The sequence below is a fragment of the Ammospiza nelsoni genome, chromosome 3 (genome assembly GCF_027579445.1).
Source record: "Ammospiza nelsoni isolate bAmmNel1 chromosome 3, bAmmNel1.pri, whole genome shotgun sequence".
In the NCBI taxonomy this organism is placed as follows: Eukaryota; Metazoa; Chordata; class Aves; order Passeriformes; family Passerellidae; genus Ammospiza; species Ammospiza nelsoni.
In genome coordinates this window covers 50,629,614-50,652,032 of record NC_080635.1, presented here as the reverse complement: position 1 = coordinate 50,652,032, position 22,419 = coordinate 50,629,614, and the positions used below count along the sequence as shown (strand labels likewise).

General features: G+C 38.5%; 1 protein-coding gene across 1 annotated transcript in view; it reads right to left on the bottom strand.

The window, feature by feature from the left end:
* The window catches only part of PEX7 (peroxisomal biogenesis factor 7), a 42,489-nt gene extending 22,356 nt beyond the window's left edge, over nt 1–20,133 (bottom strand). The window contains exons 1-7 of the mRNA XM_059468599.1: nt 19,978–20,133; nt 18,613–18,670; nt 16,982–17,132; nt 12,499–12,576; nt 12,087–12,195; nt 1,630–1,736; nt 1,116–1,229 (exon numbers count right to left, since the gene is read on the bottom strand). Of these exons, the coding sequence (XP_059324582.1) occupies nt 1,116–1,229; nt 1,630–1,736; nt 12,087–12,195; nt 12,499–12,576; nt 16,982–17,132; nt 18,613–18,670; nt 19,978–20,101 (741 nt within the window). The 5' untranslated portion in view covers nt 20,102–20,133. The remainder of the gene's footprint in view (nt 1–1,115; nt 1,230–1,629; nt 1,737–12,086; nt 12,196–12,498; nt 12,577–16,981; nt 17,133–18,612; nt 18,671–19,977) is intronic.
* Between the last annotated feature and the right edge of the window lie 2,286 nt (nt 20,134–22,419).

The window sequence follows — 22,419 nt, the reverse complement described above, 5'->3', positions numbered from 1 at the left end:
GAGTTACACCACACAAGTGGAGATACTGCACCACCTCGAAGGGCTGGCCCACACTGTCATATCTTATGTGCTCAGGGACCATGGCTGTCTTGAAATGGAAGCAATGAAAGCCTGGTAAGATGGAATAGAAGTCATGTACTCTCAGTGAGCCTCCTTTGTACATGGATGCATCTTCTCCTATGAAAAATATTTTACAGAGCCAGGTTAGAGAATAGCCATGCAGGCCTTAAATTAGAAAAAAAGACTCAGCATCAAACACCAGTGAGGAGAGCAGACCAGGAGTAGCTGGGATAAGTAGAGCAGGGGTTTCTCATGTTGTATGACCATGAAAAGGATTTGTGATACAGAATGACTACCTGAATCACACCCTTTTCTGACAAATTACAGACTAAGCACAGTAACTTCTAAATATGTTAGAAACAAATCAAGGCCATGTGAAGCAAAAAACCAACCAAGGATAACTTCTTCTGCCAGAAAAAGTTTCTTTCCTAGAAAATATTAATAAACATACCTGTTCTAGAAAGGCTTTAAAAGAATTAGGTACTATCTCCTTTTCCAGGAGACTTAGATATTGATGTATTTGACCCTCACACTCTTTGCTAGTTTCAATATTTCACACTGAAACACAGTTTTAGATTTTGAGCTTACCTAAAAAGATATTTGGATACATATTTTTATACAACATGATAAAAATGTCATTGTGCATTGAAAGCAAATTCTTATTGGTGGGTGTTCTAGCTGTACACAGATCTAGTAAAGTCATCTGTAGCCTTTCAGGCATAAAGTTTCAAAATCCCTTTGAATGCATTAATATTTTCTTTGTATACACAAAAGTATATATTCACAATGTGTTTTGTATCTTGTTTTCTGTGAATACAGGCCCTTTGTGTAGAAAGAGAAAAGCATAATTTAGAAATGAGTAAGGGAACATGTTTTCCCCATCTCAAATTTCCCTCATAATTTAGCTGAAAGTAACCTTCAAACCCTCTCCCAAGCCCTCTAACACCCTGTTGTTTTTTTTCCTTAGCTATTAGATAACATAAAATATTAGTGGCTTACAGAAAAATCTGTGTACTAATTCAGTGATGGTCACTGGGAAATAAAACACAACTTACTTTTACTCTTCTGATGGCATAGGTATGACCAAGCAAGACGAACACTGGTTGCCGGATGTTTCTCAAATCCCAGCCTTTTAAGCTACAGTCAACTGCACCGGTCACCAGCAAGTTCTGATGATTTCACAAAACAAAGATATATCATGACAATTTAATTACTAAATTGTAGCAATGTATATGTTGGATACAAAAGTTAGATAAATCAAAAAATACAGATTCATAAATCATAAATGAAGTGACACCCACAGTATGTAAATTAAAGAGCACAGACAAACACAAACTGGTCTTCCACTTCTGACTACTCTGCTCGCTAGAGTTAAGCAAAATCTCTGATCTGCTTGGGCTGACCATCTCTTAGAACAAAGCTCTTCTGGAGATGCAATAGTGAATGAGAGCAACAATGCAACTAGGCATGTTTTCATAAAGAGAAGATGCAATAATGTTGCAGTAAAACCCCCTGCTATTTAATGAGAGTGGTTCAATTAGCAAAACAGTGGGATGAACGGTTTTATACCTCATCATATTTGCACCAGTCACAGCTCAAGACCTCAGCCTGGTGGGCTGGTATCACAAGTTTGACTCCTGGAGTTTTCACATCCCAAATTCTTAAAGTCTGATCACCTGAAACAAAGAGAAATCGATCCAATGTTGTTGCATCAGTTACAAGTTTCAGTTAATCCATTAGTACTTAGCAGACAAGTGTTTCTTAGCTTTCTCATCTACCCCTAAAGACCTACAGCATTTGTATATACCCTTCTTACAAATTCAGTTCCTAACAGTTTGTAAAGATATTGAAAGCTGCATCAGCTGACAGGACAACTAAGCTTTTCAATTTTTAAAATTGGGATTTTAAAGCCCTGAATATTTAGCTTTGTGTCAACAAAAAGAGATTCTCTAGCTCTCTAGCTTCCAGAGAGAGAAAATTAATTAGAATTTATTATTACTATGCTTATGTTCATTCAAGAGACAAGTTTCATCACTAAAAGATGATTAAAACACTCATGATTTCTATATCAATAGAATCAATACTTGTATCAATACTACCTAAATTTAAAAAACACCGGTTTATGCTGCTACTGAAGAAATTATTGATAATTCTGTATAATGATTGTTTTCATGCCCTTTATATACAAGCACTTTGATGGTTTTAGTGCCCTGTTGGTCACTGGCTGTAAAGTATACAGCTGGGCACAAGAAAAATCATAGCTCTTTTCAAGAAACTGGCTAGAGATCAAACCCACTCCTAGAGCCACAGCAACACTCCTAGCTGCACGAACCACCAGACTCTGCAGACTTCCCAAAACAAAAATCTCATGAAACATTTGGAAGTTTAAATAAATAAGGCAGAGAGAGCTTAGTTCACTACATGTCACAAGTCCAGCCTTCTGACCACAGAGACCATGAGGAGCTTGCTCTGGTGTTGGCTGGCTCGTCCTCAGCCCTCAGGACCGGGAGAGACACTGCACTCTTGGTGGATAAATTCCCCATCTGTAAGGTGGGAACAACACCCAATTTCTCCCTGTTTTCACTGCCCTCCCCTACTGTCAAGAGGAAGACTGCTGCTCAGTACAGGGATAGCACTCCTGACAATGGCACCCTGCAGGCAGCTGAAGCCTCAAACATCGCTGCAGAGCTTATAAAAACAGGGCAACATATGGAGAGGAAGAAACACGAGCAGCAGGGTTTTGGCAAAAGAACAGGTAGCATGCCCTGGATCCACTCTCCATTAGCCTTGCTAATCTGCTTGCCTGCAGAGGACAGTTCAGTTTAAGTCTTTCTGAGATATTATAATGGACTTCTTATAAAGCTTTTATTTTAATTTCATCAGATAACATAGATTTGAAGGGGAAACACATATTTCACGACAGACAGGATCATTTTCCCCAAGCAATATATAAATTCAGGTGAACTAGAATGAACTGCTACAGAGATGCTACAGTAGCATTATAAGGGCCAAATGCATTTGGAAAAGTAAGTTAATCAGCCAGTATCAATTTTGACACTAAATGTAAAATTGCCTCAATTACTTCTTTTTAAATAGAAAATGCTGATGCATGAGAAAATGAAAAAAATTGTTATTTTTCCATGGTTTTTTGTTGTTGTTGTTGGTTTTGGTGGTGTTTTTTAAATTTGAAAATGCTAGAGTTAGCAGTTATAATTCTGGCTGGCACTATTAGTGAAATGTTTTTAATGGAGTAACACAACATGCAAGTGAACCTTTCTGTGAATAGAAAAGACTGATTTAAAACCAAACAAAAATCCAATTTTTCCATTTAAGTGGAAAAATCAGATTAATAAAAACCCCCCTGATAAACAGTGTAATCCTGACTCAGTGCGCCTTTTAACAAACTTTTTTTAACCTCAAGCTTATTTCCATTCATACATATATATTTACATATAATTTCAACAAAACCTGCAGTAAAAAATTTGCAATTTCCACATTTCAATAAGTACTACAAATACTGAGGATGCACTTCTCTCACAAGATAAAGCAAAAGTAGGATAATAATAATAGAAACTACAAGGAAAGCACACCTAGTACAACCATATCTATTAACAGACACTTCTAGCTGACACACTAAAGTAAGCAACCAGAAAAGTACCCACCATTTCCCCCCTAAAATATTTCTATTTTTGTAAGAAGCAGTTTCTCTATGGCAACAGACTTTTACTGGTCCATTAGATAATTTATTATGATTTCAGAATTGTTTATACATTGTACTGCTTTCTTTCTTTCTAATGAATATTTGTTAAATCTTGGACGAATCAATAAAACTACACAATGTACACTCATCTATTCAAAACTTTTCAATTGATGCTAATCTACAAGTACATCATTCTTATACAGAAGATAAAGATTGCTAATGTGAATGACAATGTCTAATAGTGAAAAGATAAAGTATTTTCAAGATTTAAATTTCATGTAGGCTTAATACTATCTTTTATTTTCACAGATATATTTTACCCAAATTCATAAATCATCATCTCCAAAGTCCTGTGAGAACAACTAGCTAAGCAATCATTTCTAAACAGTGCAGAGGTATAACAGTAACTACAAAAAATAGCTAGGTATTTGGGAGGTTAATAAAACCCCATGAAACCTTAAAACTATCTGAAGGAGAAAAAAATTCTAACTAGGACAGGTACAATGTTTTTCAGGAACCAGCTTCCACTAGACCAGGTTGTTCAAAGCCCCATCCAAACTGGTGTTGAACACTTCCACGGATGAGGCATCCACAGCTTCTCTGGGCAACCTGTTCTGGTGCCTCATCACCCTCCAAGTACAGAATTTCTTCCTAATACTTAACCTAAACCTACCCTCTTTCAGTTTAAAGCATTACCTCTACTTCACTACATTCATTTGTAAAAAGACAAAACCATCACAATTAAAGCAGTGCCACTGAATGATTACAAGTTTACATTACTTGCTACCTTACATGTATTTTTAAATACTGAACCAGATTAAATTATTTAGCCTGAATTAAACAGAAAATCTGTGGGAAAATAAAAAGCAGAACCCAAATCTCATGACTCTCAAAACCAATCTTTTTATGTGTATTAAAATGATTGTGCTGATTGCTTCTATCACAGATAATTGTTCTGATTTTGGCTGAAATATTTTTCTTCCAAGTAGCTGGTACAGTGCTGTGATTTGGATTTAAGATGAGAATGATGTTGATAACACACTGATGTTTTGGTTGTCACTGAGGAGTGCTTACACTAAGTCAAAGACCTTTCATCTCGTCATGGTGCCCTGCCAGTGTGGGGCTGGCGTTGCACAAGAAGCTGGAAGGGGACACAGCCAGAACAGCTGACCAAAGGGATACCCCATAACACAAGGCATCATGCTTAGCCTACAAAGCTGGGAGAAAATAAAAGGAAGAAAGAGATGTTTGGAGGGATGGCACCTGTCTTCCCAAGTAACCATTATGCATGATGGAACCATGCTTTCCAAGACACGCCAGAACACATGCCTGCCCATGGAAAGCTGTGAATGAATTCCTTGTTTTGCTCTGACATTCACAGCTTTTGCTTCACCTATTAAACTGTCTTTACCCCAACCCATGAGTTTTCCAGCTTTGACCCTTCTGATTCTCCCTTCTCCCACTGTGGGGGAGTGACTGAGTGGCTGTGTGAGGCTGAGCTGTCAATGGGGGTTAAACCAATACAACAGTACAAGAAAACTTAGAACAGGAATAATAAAGCTCATGGAATTCCACACAAAGTGACAGATACAACAGTGACACAAATAACAGCTTCAGTTAAATCATCCAAGAGTACTACCGAATACACAAAATTATCACCATGTAGCACAACTTACCCAGCAAGTACACATAATTACCAGTGGAAACATACTCTCCAACTGGTCAATTCTAGTCGGATACAAAATGCCATCAAGCTAAAAATTACAAGGGTATTAAATTACTTTAGGGAAGAGCCCGACTAATTCTTTTTCTAAAAAGAATAAGAAAAATGAAATGAAATGAAATGAAATGAAATGAAATGAAATGAAATGAAATGAAATGAAATGAATAAAATAATTACTTTTTTAAAAGTTAGTGATATCTTTATTTCAGTGTTGCCCAAGAGGATTATACATAAATTTTGGGACAATTTTTTTTTTTCAAAATTGACCAAAGTTAGGACTTATGATTAAGCCATTCTTCAGCAAATGGCAATATCTGTTAGATGCCTACCTGTAACCCAAATGACACAACCCAGATTAATTTACTGTAAAAAACTGTTACTGATTATTTCTTCTGAATACTAAAGTGTTTCATAACATGAATATTTTATATATAATATATAAATATTTTGTATTTTAATACAAAATACTACAACCTGAAAGTGCTTTATATTATAGCATGTGCTACATACAATACTTTACCATAGTTAGCACATAGTATAAACTGAGGGATAAACTCATTTCCTGAGAAACACTTCAGCTTGTGCATTAGGGAATGACTTAGTAAAGCTTATTTGATGCACTGGTTTTGGCCAGGGTAGGTTTAATTTTCTTCACAGTGGCTGGTATGGGGCTATGTTCTGGATTTGTGCTGAGCACAGGGTTAACATCGAGAAGTTTTGTTATTGCTGAGCAGGGCTTACACAGAGCCAAGGCCTTTCCTTCTTTTCATACTGCCCTGCTGATGAGGGGGCTGGGGATGCACGGGATATTGGGAGGAGACACAGCTGGGACAGGTGACCCCAACTGACCAAAGGCATATTCCAGACCTCTGACAGCATTCTCAGTATATAAAGTAGGGGAAGGAAGGAGGAAGTGGGAGGACATTTGGAGAGATGATATTTGTCTTCACGAGTCACCGTCACACATAATGGGGCCCTGCTGTCCTGGAGATGGCTGAACATCTGCCTGCCCATGTCAAGCTGCGAATTAGTCCCTTGTTTTAATTTACTTGTATGCACAGCTTTTGCTTTTTTCCTATTAAAGTGTCTTTATCTCAATCCATGAGTTTTCTCACTTCTATCCTGCCTATTCTCTCCCTGATCCTACTGGTGGGGCTTGGTGGCTGGCTGGGGTCAAACTCCAACACTGTAGCACAAGACTTGGAGGAATTCAATAATGTACTGGTAAGGCATGAAATAACAGATTACAAGTGAAAACACTCCCCTCACATCACTACATAAATCTGACATAACAAACTAAGCCAGTAAATTGTATTTCAAACACTTCTAGCATAAACAGCAGCCACAGTAACTCCACAGTCAGCTTGCTCTCTAGATGCTTGATTTGTACAAGCACTTGTACAAATTGAAGCATCTCATTCTTTTATCCCTTTAGGGTTTGGTTTCAAAAATGACCATTTTTTTGCAAAGCCTTGAACCTTTTTCACTATGACATTTCTCCTAACACATTGAACAGGAAAATAACAGGAGTCATAAGAAGCAAAAAGTGGACCCACACTGCATTCAAACGGATTGAATATAAGCCACTAGAAAACAGTGCTTGGAACTCATGAGAAACCAATGTCATAGCCAAACAGCAGATTATTTCTTCCATTTTTACAGAACCTCAACAAACAAGCATTTTTGGAATTACTTATCTGCAAGTCCTACTCTCCAATGGCTCCTTCTTTTGCTCAGTGCTACTTCTGAGGCAGGAATGTGAACTGAAACTTTAGAAAACTGATGTCAAAAACCTGACAATCCCAAATTTTGATCCAGAAACACAAAAAACACCTCTTCTGAGAAGCTGCACTAATTCAGTAAATGTTCTCTCACTACAACACCTAGTGTACACCTTCCCCAGCTCATTATTTCATGCAGTATGATTTGTTCAATCATAGATGTGTTTACAATTTGAATACCAAACACAGAAAGGTGCAGCAAGACTACATGCCAGCCTGATCTATGAAACTACAGCTTGGCAATCCCCTTACTACACACATTTATCACCAAGAGACCAGTAAGCAAGAAGAGACTTCTTAAAAAGCAACTCACTAACTCAGGGCTGGCAGTAAAACAGAACGTGAAATAAAAAATGGGTTTTAGTTTCAATGTTAAAGTGTAGCACTCAATGCAAGGACTTACAAGAGTGGGATCTGGATTTACAGATTCATTTGTAAAGTAGCAAAGTTACAGTCATCCAACACTTTTGCCAGCATAATAAAACTGTATCAGAAATTATCACATCTTGTTGTGATACAAGAAAATTTTTTGCCCTGGGCTTTGAGTCTGAAAAACAAGTCTTTGAGCAAAGAATACAATTAATTGATCTATTCTGATGAATACACACATTGTCAGGCAGATTTCAAAAAAATTTCTTTCCCTTATTAATGAATTAAGATATTATTAAAATTATGTACCTGCCCTGATCAGTAAACTTAAAGACTGATTTAAAAAGGAAAGCAGTATTAAAACTAAGAGCCCAGTATTTAATAAAATAGCTATCAGTCATTCTAAATCTGGGCTTTGTTAAATCCAAAACATCCATATTTTTATTTGTCAGTGTTGTATCTGTATCGAAGAATACTTGCAGATAAAGTTAAAATGGTATTTATTAGGTACTTTATATTGTTAAAGGACAATAAACCAAATTGATACTAAAAAGGATGCTTTCTTTATAAACCACAGGACTAAGCAAGGCCTATTGCTCTGTAGCCATGGAGAATCATTTAGCAGAACTGATTAACATTTGACTAAATACTACTGTTGTGTGCATTTCAAATGTTTTTTATAAGATTCTTACCAATTTGCTCTCTGCATTAAAAAAAAATAAAAAAATCTAGGCAAATGACATAATGACTCATTAAACCCCTTTAGCCATGAGGCTGCTGTTAATGCTGTTAGTGGCTTCATGTCACTTCTTTAATGACATTTTCCACATCAGTGTGTTTCCAGTGTAAGGCAGACATTTACCAGGGCTCTGGTTTGGTGCCACACGTACACCTGAACACCCTGCTTATCTGCTCAGAAATTGTTACTGACATCACAACAGCACTTATTTACACATCCAGAATTAACAGTTTGCTCTGTTACTATGAACTCCCAATTTAAAAAATAACAATAACAAAAAAAAGATAAGACATTTACTTTCAGGTTTTGAAGTACAAATGATTGTGAATGAAGACAAGAGCATGGTAAAACACCTCACATGTCCCTGTAAATGTTAAATTGAAGTTTATTAGATGCTGAATAAAACCTAATTTGACTGAAGCATGAGACATATATATCTTCTGCAATTCAACTGCATTTTATTGTCCGCTGCAGACAAGCTCAGTTTTCTTGTATGTATTCAGAATGGAGACTTAATGAAGCAAAATAAGCTATACCCAAAATCTTTCTCAATTGCTTTTTATTGCCATCTTGGATTTCTCATTTTCTTCACTTGTATTCCTCTTCTAGTCTCATAATAGCTTGGGAAAAAGCCATATTTCAAAATCAAATATAAGCTTCAGGCATAGGTTGATCCTTTTGAACAGCTATTTTACTGTGGTTTGCAATTCTGTATGGTTTTCTGTTTTCAGTGTTCACAAACTAATTAGTTACATGGAAATTAAACTTCTGCAGGATTCTATGGGGATTCAAATAAAGGCAAAAAATGGCAGGGGTGTGGCATGCAATATGATTTTAGATCTTCTTTCCCCTTGCTCACATCCTTTAAAAGAAAAACAAGAGTGCATTGTTTTACTTACATTTAGTTTAATCTGAAGTATTTAAAGAGCAACATTTTTTCCAATCTGTGGTTCACAACATACCTAACTTACCTTACTCATACATGCAGAATTGAAGATGCTGCCACATGAAACAGTTCAATTCTCAAGCATTACAACTTCACTATTAAGATAGCAGTAAGTACATGGTTGTGAGTAGGTATGTGTGAGGTGGGATGAGAAAGGAGACAAGTGGGGCAAAAGAGAGAAAAAAAAAGACACAGACATACAGATACCCTACAATCTCAAAGCAGTACAGACTCCTTCAAGAAAAGAATGGTTCAATAATCTTTAACAACATCCAAAAAAAGCTATTGTTTTTAAAAGTGAAGAAATACAAGTGAGATGAAAAGAAGTATGAAAAGAAGTGCATAAAGTTTCCCTCCAGATGCATTTCAGTTACTAATTTTCAAGACAACAAAAAGTTGCATAATAAGAGACCACAGAACTGCAGGTCAACCTTTCCAGCAAGCACATCCCAAAGAAGGGAACAGCTCTAAATTTGACACAGTACTATCACATTGAGATTCAAGTTTCTCTCCAGCTCCAACTTTAGCTCAATAGAAGATGAATCATCAGTGAAATTTAGCTTTCTGTCCCATGATTTTCTGTCATCCTCATAGAGTATGCAGATCATAGCAAGTTTTAAATGAGGACAACCAGCCTCCTTGAACAGTTCCACTTTACTCTCATCACATACCTTGACTGACAGACTAGAATGCCATTAAGCACTGAACAATAAACTCTCTGAACACCAGCTGTGTGATGTACGTTTCTTACAAGGAACTGACCTTTACACACAGAGCTAGAGGGTCATGAGTCCTTCTACTATCCACAATCCTGACCAAAGAAATGACTGCCAATATGTATTTTCTATAGTAAAACAATCCAATCAAACCATAGGAAAATTACAATGCAAACACAAAACCTTTTCCACATCAGCATGTCATGATTTCTATGTTATTTCATCTAGAAGTACACCAGACATTTTATTTTGGAAACTGTAAGAAAGTTCATCATCATTTTGAAGACTTCTTCTAAAATCTAATCATTTTATACCCAGAATTACACTATCAGTGCACCAATAGCAGATTTTTATTTCACACCCAAGTGAGAACTTCACACTTAGAGAACAAAAATAATGTGTCTTTTGTGCATGTTGTTTTTCCATCAATGAGTGAAAACTGACTGCAATTAGCTTTAGGCTCCAATAGCGTAATAGTCCCTTTCAAGCATCAAAGTAAAAATTCACAAAAAAGTAGGAACTCTGTAGTGTTCTAGTCAAAACTTCCAACAGCTGCACCCACTGAGTCACTCAAAGATCAGATCAATTGTTGTACCAAATTTAGGTACCACAACATACGGCATCTAACAATCAATGTTTCCCAAAATTCTTCAAGGGGCAATCTATTAGAAGAAAGTTTGGCTACATATCCTAGAGGTTCAAATATGAAGTAATTAGTTGTATCAGCAAAGCCCTTTTGTTCATCTAGAATGCCACAAATTTTGTATGGCTAAGACTACCATGGACAGGAGGGTTCTAAGCAGGACTTTGAAGAGAACATTCCTTAGAACTTGCAAAAAACACTTAAGCACTTAACCTTGACCAAATGGTACTTAGGTACTTATTTTGTTTGTAGTATATAGATAGTTGCATTTCAGTAGAACTGTTCATACAGTGTACAGGCCTCAATCCCACAAGTTTCTGCACATCATGCTAGACAGGTATCCATCACATAATGTGGAAAAACCCATGCTCCAACATTTGGCTTTCAAGCACTACTATGTAGAACAAATAAATGTTACTCATTCATCATTCTAGCTAAACTCTACAGGCAGAATCAGTTGGAAACAGCCAGACTGAAATTTTATGAAAGCCACATGTACTTTTTCATCTGGCTTCCCACAGAATAGGAAAAACTAGTATCTGTGTGTACATACTGCCTCTCCAACTTCAGCAACAGGAACATAGTTATGTTTACCCTCTCAACATTAGAGCCAAACAATTTCTATTAAAATCAGTACAGAAGTACAACAGATATGAAATCTGAGAAATTTAGGCCACCAGAGTTAATCTACCAATATTTGTATTAAGACAGTTCCTTATAGCCCTTTTAATTCCCAGGCAAACTCTGTGGCTCACAGCACCTCTCTCCCAGTTAATCATCAGCAGGGCCCTAGGTTTCACTGCAGAGCTCTCCTTGTGCCTCTGAAGCAGGAGCAGTGTTTGGAAAACACTACCATTTCACCTCTCTCTGCCACTGTGTACACCCAACTCAACTGTGATTGTATTTACCAGCAAGACCCACAGCCCCTGCCAAAGCAGAGAACAAAAATTGATTGAGCAAGGCACAGAGATCTACAGAATTGCTTAAAAAAGCTCAGTGGGAACTGACTACATTTCTCACAGAGTTAACAGTCTACCAACACTTGAGATAATTTGAGCAAAAACATAAGCCAAAACACAAAATAAATTATAAAACATGATTTAGCGCTCAATAACAAGAGTGAGAGGAATGGAAGAGATATACATAAAATAACAGAAAAAACTGCCACAAGGTCACTGCTAGAAAACTGCTGAGCCCCATTTAAATGGCCAAGAGGATGATCTACTGACTGTAACAGAACCTACAAATCCAGCTGCAGAAATACATTTACCTTTCCTTGTTCCACTTTTATAGAACAAGCGTATATGACACACACTACCATCTGCTGGAAAAAGTGCTGAACTGATCCACTAACAGAGAAGGCAGCTTTTGGGTTTTTGTTGTGAGAACCTCTTTACCATCATGCTTACCTGAGGCAGATGCAAAACAACCTGGGATGTGTGGAGACCATATAGTGCTGTAAATTACTGCTTCATGGCCTTTAAAAGTGCATAATGACTTCCCCACAGCTGGATCCCACTGAATAAAGGAAAAAAGAAGATTGTTGAGATATACATTTAATAAGAAATGAAAGGTTTCATACATTAAAAAAACCCCAGCTTTATACATACAGAAAGGATTAGATTAATGTTTTTTAAAAAAGGCATTTTTAAGCTTAAACTGGTATCATCTCAAAGTTTAAGCAACCTCTCAATTAAAGCAGAATTTCAGCTGCAGAGTAAAAATAAACAGGAAAAGAGAATCCATGTTGTTTCTTAACACAAAGGACTATGAGATCCAAAAGAAATCACACTTTTCACCTTCAACAGAAAACCAACATACCAGCTTGGCTGTTTGATCCCATGAACCAGACACCACTAGCTGCTCTCCTCTAGTTTGGCTCCAGTCAACACTATATGCCTGTAAATGACATAAGAGTATAGTTTAGAAGGAGCATTAGAATACAAGTTTCAGGCTGTAGTTAGCCAGAATTTCACAAAATAAACTGGGATTTGCAGATTGTATTCTAGTCATCTGAAGTACAGCAAAACCTCCCAACAATACCATTTGCCTGAACAAAAATCAAATGCAGCCTCTCAGTCAGACATTAAAGGTACATACAGGCTAAGAAAAGTATCTGAAAAAGCAAAGATGGGCCAAAATGGAGGAAAAAGAAAAGTTGCAACCACATCCACATACATCTACCATCACTAGGAGTCTACCACTTTAAAAGCCATAATTCAGACTTGATTTCTTATCGCTGATCCAATTTTATTTAGAGATCTACAGTTTCCAATTGCTAGCCATCTCTCATTGTAAATGCAATCTCTCTTCACAGGTGACTTTGAGATTTTGACTGACTAACAATAAATGCTTTTTTATTATATTTTTTATTATATCTAGCTCTCCTAAGAAATATATGTCATAAAATACTCCTGGTTACCATATTTTCTAGGTTCTATGGCACTCTTTTTTGATCATCCAAATCATCAAACAAGTAAAATAAGATAAATTTAAAACTCACTTTCCCTCATAACTACCCATTTCAGCTATTAAGAAATTACTTTCCACCGTGTAGTTGAAATAAGCTCCCTCTTCCCTGACAGCATATTCTAATGCTGGCCCCTGCTTTGACAGAAGATACCTTACCTCCACCCTTCACTGCTGATTTTTCAGCTCTGCTGCCTCACAAAAACAAATGCACTACGGTAGTTCTTCAAATTATTTAAAATCCTCAGGTGTCAAGTACATGTACAACTTCATTCTTCAAATTCACATCTTTACTTGATGGTACATTCTGTTTTGTCTGGTTTTACCTCACACCAAAGTGATTCAATAAGCTGCACTGGGGCACAAACCATTTCAGTGTAAGGTGGATAAATATTACATAAAACAGTTCATCCACTTCACCTCCTGACCCAATCAGAGCTCCCAGGACACTTCTCAGAAATGTGGTCGTTACCTATGAGTAGTAGGTGGCACTGCCCTCAACAGCTGGGTCACTAAACCACCAAGGATTTGTACTCCACCTGGGATAATCTAGTTCTAGCACAGCACTGGTCTGCAAGTCAACAAATGTTGGGTTTGCCTTGGATAGATGGAACTGTGCATTTAATAACAGCAACCCTGTTTTGAAGGTGGAAGTGCTTGGATCTGTGTCACCAGATTAAAAGAGCAGAGTAGCTGAAAGGGAAAGAAATCCAGCAACTGTTTGGAAGTCTTCTATGGAAAGCATCCTGTGTGAGAATGGAAATTGAGGCAATATTTAGCTATTTCTAAGCATTTTCATTTCTAAGAAATATTTCAGCCTATGATAGATCCAGCTTAGATGAACTGGTTTTCATTGATTTGCTTATCTTCCATAAGTCAAACACAACCACTGCCCAGAGAAAAACAAGCTGCTTTATCTGCAACTCTCCTTTTTTTATTTGACAAAGTCCTACTTTCCATATACTGAAAGCCAAACTGCTCTAGAACCATTTTGTACTGAACTCCCTTTCTTGAGGAGCGTACAGCTCAAATGTACAAGACACTGGGACAGTAGTTAACAAAAGCCATATACCCAACTGAGAGGTAATTATTTTGGGATTTTTTACCAACCATACTCTTGACTTTTCTACTTTTGTTAGCTAACTAATTATCCTACAGTTCATTAAAACATGCTCCTTTCCATTCTAACTCTTCCACTAAAATAGTGGAAGGAAACACATCAGTACCTCTCCATAGATTCTAAGAACAGAAGACACGACACTTCTCCAAACTAGCTCCCAAGCTCCTCACAAATATTTCTCTCTTTGCCTTTGAACCTCTGTGATGGCCTGAGCTCAACTCCTAAGCTGCTGCTGTTTGGAAATGCCCCTAATTGCATCACTACACAGTATGCCTCACTCACACAGCAGCTCAGTAAGTATTTGGTTCTCATATTCATATTCAAGATTTTCCAGAGAGAAACAGATCTTTGGGAAACATGCACCTGTGTCACACAATCCACACAGCTGGCATTCAATACATGGTACGTGGGATGTATCAGATCTGCTGCAGGGATAAGGCAAAGCACACACAGGGCTCCCAGCTCCCTCCCAAGCAATCAGCACGTAGATCTGCAGAGCAGGTGCTGTGACACAGGCCTGGGCACATATGGCACACAGGGCTGGCGCTGCTCAGCGCTCTGCAGCTGCAGCAGAGGCAGCAGCACCTGGGCGAACTCTGCTTCGGGCAAGAATTACCAACAGAACAGACAACAGGCTCAGGAAAAACAAGAGATCCTGTCCATTTGGCATGTGACAGGTCTAGCTAATAGGGAGAGGACGGAAAGAAGACAGTGGGACTAACCCAGTAAGGTTCACTTTTACTCTTCTTTCTTTCTCATGCCATCCTCCAACATAAACGTAAAGACACTTCAATGGAAGCTGCGTTGAGCAACTGGGAAAGACTAATAACACAGCATAAACCTTAGCTGTTAATCTTTTAGTGCTTTATCTTCAATCCTAAAATAAATGAACCCTAGCTTATTCCTAAACAGCAGCAAGAAATGCCTCTGGCAAGATGAAAAAATGAAGGAAAAAAAGATGTAAAAACATAAAAAATAGCTTAAAATAAATGTTCAGGTTCACTTTACAAGACAAATTTAATTCAAGCATTCTATTAGCTCACAATCCAGTGAGATTTCACCAAAACCAAAGGAAATTAGACTAATTTATTCATAAGATTCAGCAATTGGCTAGTGCTGGAATAAAACTCATCATCCTTTGATAATACAAATTCACTTTTAAATTAAAAATGCACATTCTTTTTGAGATGGAACAATGATCTCATTTAGGAAAAAAAAAAGAAACAGATCCCTGTCAATCATGCATTAGAAATAATATAAAATGCAGTGACAAAACTGCCATTAAAAATGTCAGATAGGGATTAAGGATTAGGAAGGTAGTGAGAACACTGTCTGCACCAGTGTTTGCCAGAAATTGCTAGGTAAATTCCTTCTGAAATCTATCCTCTTAACACAAGTTCATAAAGAATCAATACAAACCTTTCATATCTCACAATAAATTCTCACTCAGCCCATGTTTCCTATTCTGTCTTTCTGAGCACAGCTGAATATGCCCACCTCCCATGCTACCAGCTCAGCTAAGACATAGACACAGAAATGTTTATTTCACAAACAACAGATGGTGTAACAGAACCAAATAAACTTACTGACGCAATTTCAATGAGAAAATGGCAGAAACAAACAAAACAAAATTTTGGTACTATGCTTCACCTACATCTTTCTGTAACTACTATGAGCCTTTGAATATTATCAAAATCCTGATCACAACTAGAAACTCCTCTCTCAAAATTCTCAGTTTATCCAGTAAGTGTATTAAACCAAAGTAGAAAAACTACCAAGAACTAAGCTATAGAAGATGGGCTCTTGTGTAACTACAGTCACTCAGCTTTTAGCCTAGTGCTTCATATCTGAAAAAATCCTGAGATTTTTGGGAATTAAATTGAATTCCCTCAATCAGTTTTTTGACTGCATATCTACTAGATTATTTTATTAAGATCGATGTGCTTTAGATAAAGTATCAGTAAAGTCCAAGCTGAAACTCATTGCATCTTAAGTTCAAAGACTTAACAGAAGTGAGTGGAGGGTCAGAAGGAAAGCTTAAAAGAAAAGGGAAGAAAAATCACTTTAGGGAAGATAGATGTAGTACAGAACAAATAACCTTAAAACTATGCAAATGTATTTATGAACCTGAATATAATATTCTTCTCTACCCATACACCACTGCACAAAGAGACTGAGATTTTAAGAAAATCAAATGTAACAGTATCAAACCAAGGCTAAAAAAACATACACACTGGCCCAATATTTGACTGCTGTTATTTGAGTAGGAGCTCACAGATGCTAGGAGGGAAAAGGATAAGCAGATCTGAGTGCAACCCCCTTGCTAAGGATGTGCATAATGTGTATCACTCCACAACCTCAAGAATAAGACTGATATATCAGCTGTCTGATTTAGGCCTAGCTAATAAGGCTCTCTAAAAATCACAGTGTAACTGCAGTAATTTCATACATCACAATAATTACTTAGGCTGTAAGGAATTACAAATGCTATTTTCTGAATATATTAGATTTGTGTAATCAAGCAGCACCTACTACAGTGTATGAACATGCACAAGAATATGTACATCCACTTTATATTCAAGTTATTAATTCAAACCACAGGCTCAAAAAAGTTAGAAAATAACAAGCTACTTTTGATTATAAGACTACAAATAAATATTTTAATTATTCAAACATAAGAGCATCCATTACATTTTTTAAGTTTGCCTGATTTACCTCCAGAGTGTGTTCCTTATAGACTTGCAGCGGACCTTTGGTTTTAGCCATATCCCAAACTTGCAGAGATCCATCTCCACTACAAGTGATCAACATGTTTTCATTGTTCTCACTCCAGGTCACATCAAACAGGCCATCATTCCAGTCAAAACTAAATTGGAAAAATGAAGATATTTGTCTGTGAGAAAGCATGACATAAAACATGGACTAGTTCCATGCAAAGAAAGTCTTTAAATTGCCTTTTTTACCATTCTAAACAGCATTTTTACATATTTGAGTTTCAAGTGAACTTCCTATTAATTTACTTGTTTGAATGTCAATTTCTACAATCCTATGCCAGAACAGATTGATTAACTTAAAGCATAAGTGAGCCAAGGACATTCCACAGACAAAGAAGGAACTCTGATTCCAGTCTAAAACTTGCCACACAAACAGAGGTACAACATGACTCAGTCTGATTTATGGTTTCTCCAGAATGCAAGAGGCAGTTTGTTTCTAACAACTGTGATAAAGAAAGAAATAAAACTGTGTTGGAAGAGCCTTATCCAATTCACACCACTATGAATCTGAGTCACAATGAAAACTCAACAGAAGCTCAGTCATGAATTTACAGAACTCTACACACCCTTGAAAATGCTCCCAACACACCTACAATTCACCATATGGTATCTGATGCCATACTCTGCAACAGCTTCCAATTACTGCAATATTATCTGATGAGAAAAAAGAATTTCTTTACCCCCTTTTCACTGAAGGTTTAGCTAAGCTTAGGTCAAATTTGATGGCATCCTGCAGCAATGATCAGGTGCACATGGAACACTTTGATAAACCACACAGTCTGTGGGTCAGGACTTAAGAGGACTTTCTACCACAAAATAAGTGGAGTCCCTGAAAACAGAAATGAACTGTACTAAACCAGAGTACTTGCCAGAAGTAACAGAGAGTTGAACATCTTCAAAGAGTATTGCTTTACAATTATGAATCAAAAAAGGTTTCTTGGAATATGATTAATTATTTTTAATCATTTCCACATCAGCCACCTTAATCTAAACAAATACTGCTTCAAGACTTTCCTTAAAACATTTTAGGTTAACAACAGACAAGTATTAAACCCTCTCCTTTCTAACCTTTCTCCCTCTTCTATCCACAACAAAATCAATCTCCTTAAAACCCCTAGAAAACTGTATCTCCTAGGAAGGACCTCCATGACTTGACGTAGCTTCCTGCTCTATTTTCAGTATAAATCAATCATAAGGGCATAAATCTAGGTGTCAAGGCACTATTCCAAAAAAGGTAGAACTTATAATTTCAAGCTAGGGCAGAGAAGCTGCTCTTAATTCACATTGTCAGTTTTCCACAAAATGGTTTACACTATGGAAATGGTGCAAACCAGATGATTTCCCATAACAAAATCGATGCAATGTAAACACATCTTTTGTACTGTATGTAAATACAAATACATCAATTTCTATGTAAATAAAAAGACTGCATCCAGTAGTTACTTCAGAACTGAAAAGATACTTTATATCGCCAAAAATAACTAAAAATATTTCAATTGTGCCTGGTACTCACAAGTACAAAGTACAAAGTAAGTTTTTATCTTACAAAAATAAAAGATAGACCTGCATTACCTCCTGAGCAGAATAATCCCAGCTTCGTTTTGTTCCAACACTGCCAGAGTTCCACAACCTAAACCAGTAAAACAAAACAAAACATCACAACTAATTCCCCAATGCCAATGCAAACTGGAGTGGTTCTGAAGCAGCTTCAGAGTGCAAACACAAAGGGCACGTGAACTTTAGGAAGCCTAACAATTACTTGCATAATTAAACATCTTGTGGTCTCATGCTCTCTAAAACAGTAATTAATTTACATCACATTCTTCTGGTTCGATTTTGGTTTTTTGGTGGTGGGGTTTTTTTTTTTGGCTTTTTTGTTTCTATTTTACTCCAGTGTATCTGTCGGTGAGGTTGAAAAAGACTTGCTTATAAAGCATAAAAGTGCATTTTCCCCATGGGCCTCACATGACAGACATACCAACAAAGAGTTCCCTTTTGTCTTTTTGATGGCACAGGCGAGCAAACACTTTTTTCATCCCTTCCTGAATATAGTAATACAAACACAGCTCACCAGAAACTAAATGAATAATTCAGTTCTGATAAAACACACATCGGTTCTGCTTCCTCATCTGATGGGGATATTGTTAAAGTAATTCTACACTTGGAATTTTTTCTTTAAATTAATGTTTTGGGGAGCAATATTCCCATTGGAAATGAAAAAGATGCCAGTATTGAAGAGTGCCAGACTGGCTCTTCCAAGAGACGGGGTCAGCGGGGCCTGCCTGGACGCTCAGGGACTAAAACAAGAAGAGCTCAAGAAGGTGCAGAACCACAGAATAAGCTGAGTTGGAGAGGACCCACTAGGATCCAGTCCAACTCCCGGCCCTGCACAGCACCATCCCAAAGAGAACATTGTCCGAACACTTCTTGAGCTTGTCCGACTTGGTGGTGTGACAGCTTCCCTGGGGAGCCTGTTCCAGTGCCCAACCACCCTCGGGGCGAAGAACCTTTTCCTGATATCCAACCTAAACCTCCCCTGACGCTACTTCAGGCCGTTCCCTCGGGTCCTGTCACCGGAGAAAGTTACCTTCAGACATTTTATTCACACTGTGTACGTCTTTACTGCCACATTTATTCTCGACCCTGACAAACGAGCGCTCCCCCCGAGGGCGCTGTGAGAAGCACCAGGGCAGCGGCGGGCTGGGAAGAGGCGAATCCCGCCGGGCTGTGGAGGGCGAGGGGCAGCACCCGCGACACCCCCGGCCCGCGGCGGGCACAGTCGCCGTCTCACGGCAGAACAAATGCAGCGGAAAGTGAAGCCGTCCCCAAATGCTCTGGCATTTGACAGACACCGTCTGTCCTTCCGCACACCCACGTTTCCAGCCTCCTCCTGCTCAGCCACGCTCCCGGTCACCCCCGCCGCGCCGCCCCCCGCACCTGCCATGCCGTAGTACTGCGCGGCGGCGCAGGCCACGCGCCCCGGGCAGTATGGCGAGAACTCCACCGCGTACCCGTGCAGCCCGGGCAGCCGCAGGGCGCCCGCGCCCGCCGCCGTGCCCATGGCACCCGCCCGGGCCTCCGCCGAGCCGCGGAGGAGCCGCGGAGGAGCCGCCGCGCCCCCGGCCCCGGCGGAAGCGCCCGCCCGCCGGGCGGTGCCGGAGCCGCGGCGCCGCCACCGCCATCTTTGGCCATGGCAGGGGGCGGCCCAGCGCTGGCAGCGCGGCGAGCCGGGCAAAGCCGGCCCTCAGGATCGCCTTGTGCCCAGGGGGAATCGCTGCCAAACTGCAGGAACAATCCGCTCTGTTATACGCCGCATAGATCGGCTCGGTGTGCGTGCATCAGCTTGAACACATGAGACGTGTCAGTCATAAGTGTGTGCGTTAGCTTTCATTTTTCCTTTTAAAAAGACCTTCTAAGGTTCTCATTCTAATTTCTTGAATAGATCTGCATATTTTATCATTTTTCTCGGTATGCAATTGTTCTTTATGGTAGTCCTTTTATGAATAAACTTCTTACACCTGTGACAACTTCTGTTTAAGTCAGTGGGAATTTTGCCTTTGAAAGAAAAAGGTGGTCAGGGGGTGTTCAGGCTTAGAAAATTAATAGCAGAGCAGCAGCAGCAGCTTTTGCCATATTATATCCTATATATATCCATATCTATATCCTTTAAAATAAAGACACTGAGATTATTCCAGTTGGACACAGACCACCCTTATTAGTAACAATGACCCATCTATTTAAAGACAGATCCATCTCTTTAAAGATAAAAATGCAAAAGTATCGCTTTACACTTCCAGAACTTACAGCAAAGGCAAATTAAATTATTTAATCACAGATACCTCATGGAACTTGGACCATAGTTATGTACTCCTGCGACCTGGCCTTATACTTAAAATAAAACCTCAACTACAAAATCCACTGTAAAGCCACAAAGTATCAATTTTCTTAAACTGGCACTCAGATGCAGAATTAGGTGGTTCTACTCATTCTTCAATTTTGTAATAAAAATGAAAACAAGTATGCTTATTAAATAGCCTCCAGGATTTTAGAATAAAATCAGTTCACTGCAAGTGAAGCTCAATTTAATGTATCCTTTGGATTACCACAGCGGTTCTCAAAGCCTCATAACTGGAAATTTATAGGCTTCATCATGTAAAATCAGATTTTTTAATCCTGGGGCAAAGGAATACCTTACAGAATTGGCTGCTCCAGGCCATATTCAGCCAATTTTAGCTTCAGTGGAATCTTTTTACATCAATTTATCTTTTCAAAATATAAGTTACAGGACAGTTTTCTGAGCTAGTGTTTTTAAAATAATTGCCATTTATGACTGTGATGTCAATAGCAAAGCTTGAAAAGACATAAGGCCACCACTGGGGTACAGTAAGTAAATTTGGACACTGTCATTTGCAAGGTGTCAGGGAGTCAGATGCTTAATGGTGTAAAGTCCAGTTACTCTATAGATAATTTATCACTGAATTGGAAAGATTTCATCAAGTGCATTTTTTCCAAGACAGATCTTTCTTAATGAGTAAAATTCTGCAAAGAGGTTATAAGCAGGAACGAGTTCTTATCAGCGGCCCAGCTTTATTTTAAAGACACCATTAAAAGAATTTTCATAGACATAAAGATCAAGAAATGGATGAAGGGTTACAAGGAAGTCCTGAAAGAAGGACTAGTTCTCAAACTTTTTTTCCCACAAACTTGTGAATTCTTGTTTTGAAGATCCACAGAAGTAGAAAGCAAAATACTACAGTTAGTGAAAGTATTTGAATAGGATGGTTTCAAGGTAGAATAACAACAAAAGAAACAAAAGCTGTTTTACAGGCAAAGAGAGAAGGTCCCAAAAAAATGAAGTTGCTAAACATGACTCTACTTCCTCCTCAGCCCCTGAGCTGCTGAGCAAATGCAAGAAACACCAAGGACTGTCAATCATAGCAGCATTTTATATGCAGCCACTGAAACCAAATGATCTACCAGCCAGCTCCTTTCAGCTAACACCAAATCACAGAATCACAGAATTGGTCAAGTTGGAAAAGACCTCTGAGATCACTAAGTCCAACCTATGACTGAACACCACTATGTCAACTAGATCATGGCACTCAGTGCCATGTCCAGGCTTTCCTTACGTACCTGCAGGGACAGTGATGCCACCACCTCCACAGGCAGCCGATTCCAATGTCTAATCACCCCTTCTGTGACGAAATTCCTCTTAATGTTCAGTTTAAACTTCCCCTGGCTCAGCTTGAGGCCACTTCCTCCCATCCTGTCAAAAATTGTGGGGGAGGAGAGGCTGACCCCTACCTGCCTACACCCCTTTCAAGGTGTTGCAGAGATCAATAAGGTCATCCCTGAGCCTCCTCATCTCCATGTTGAACA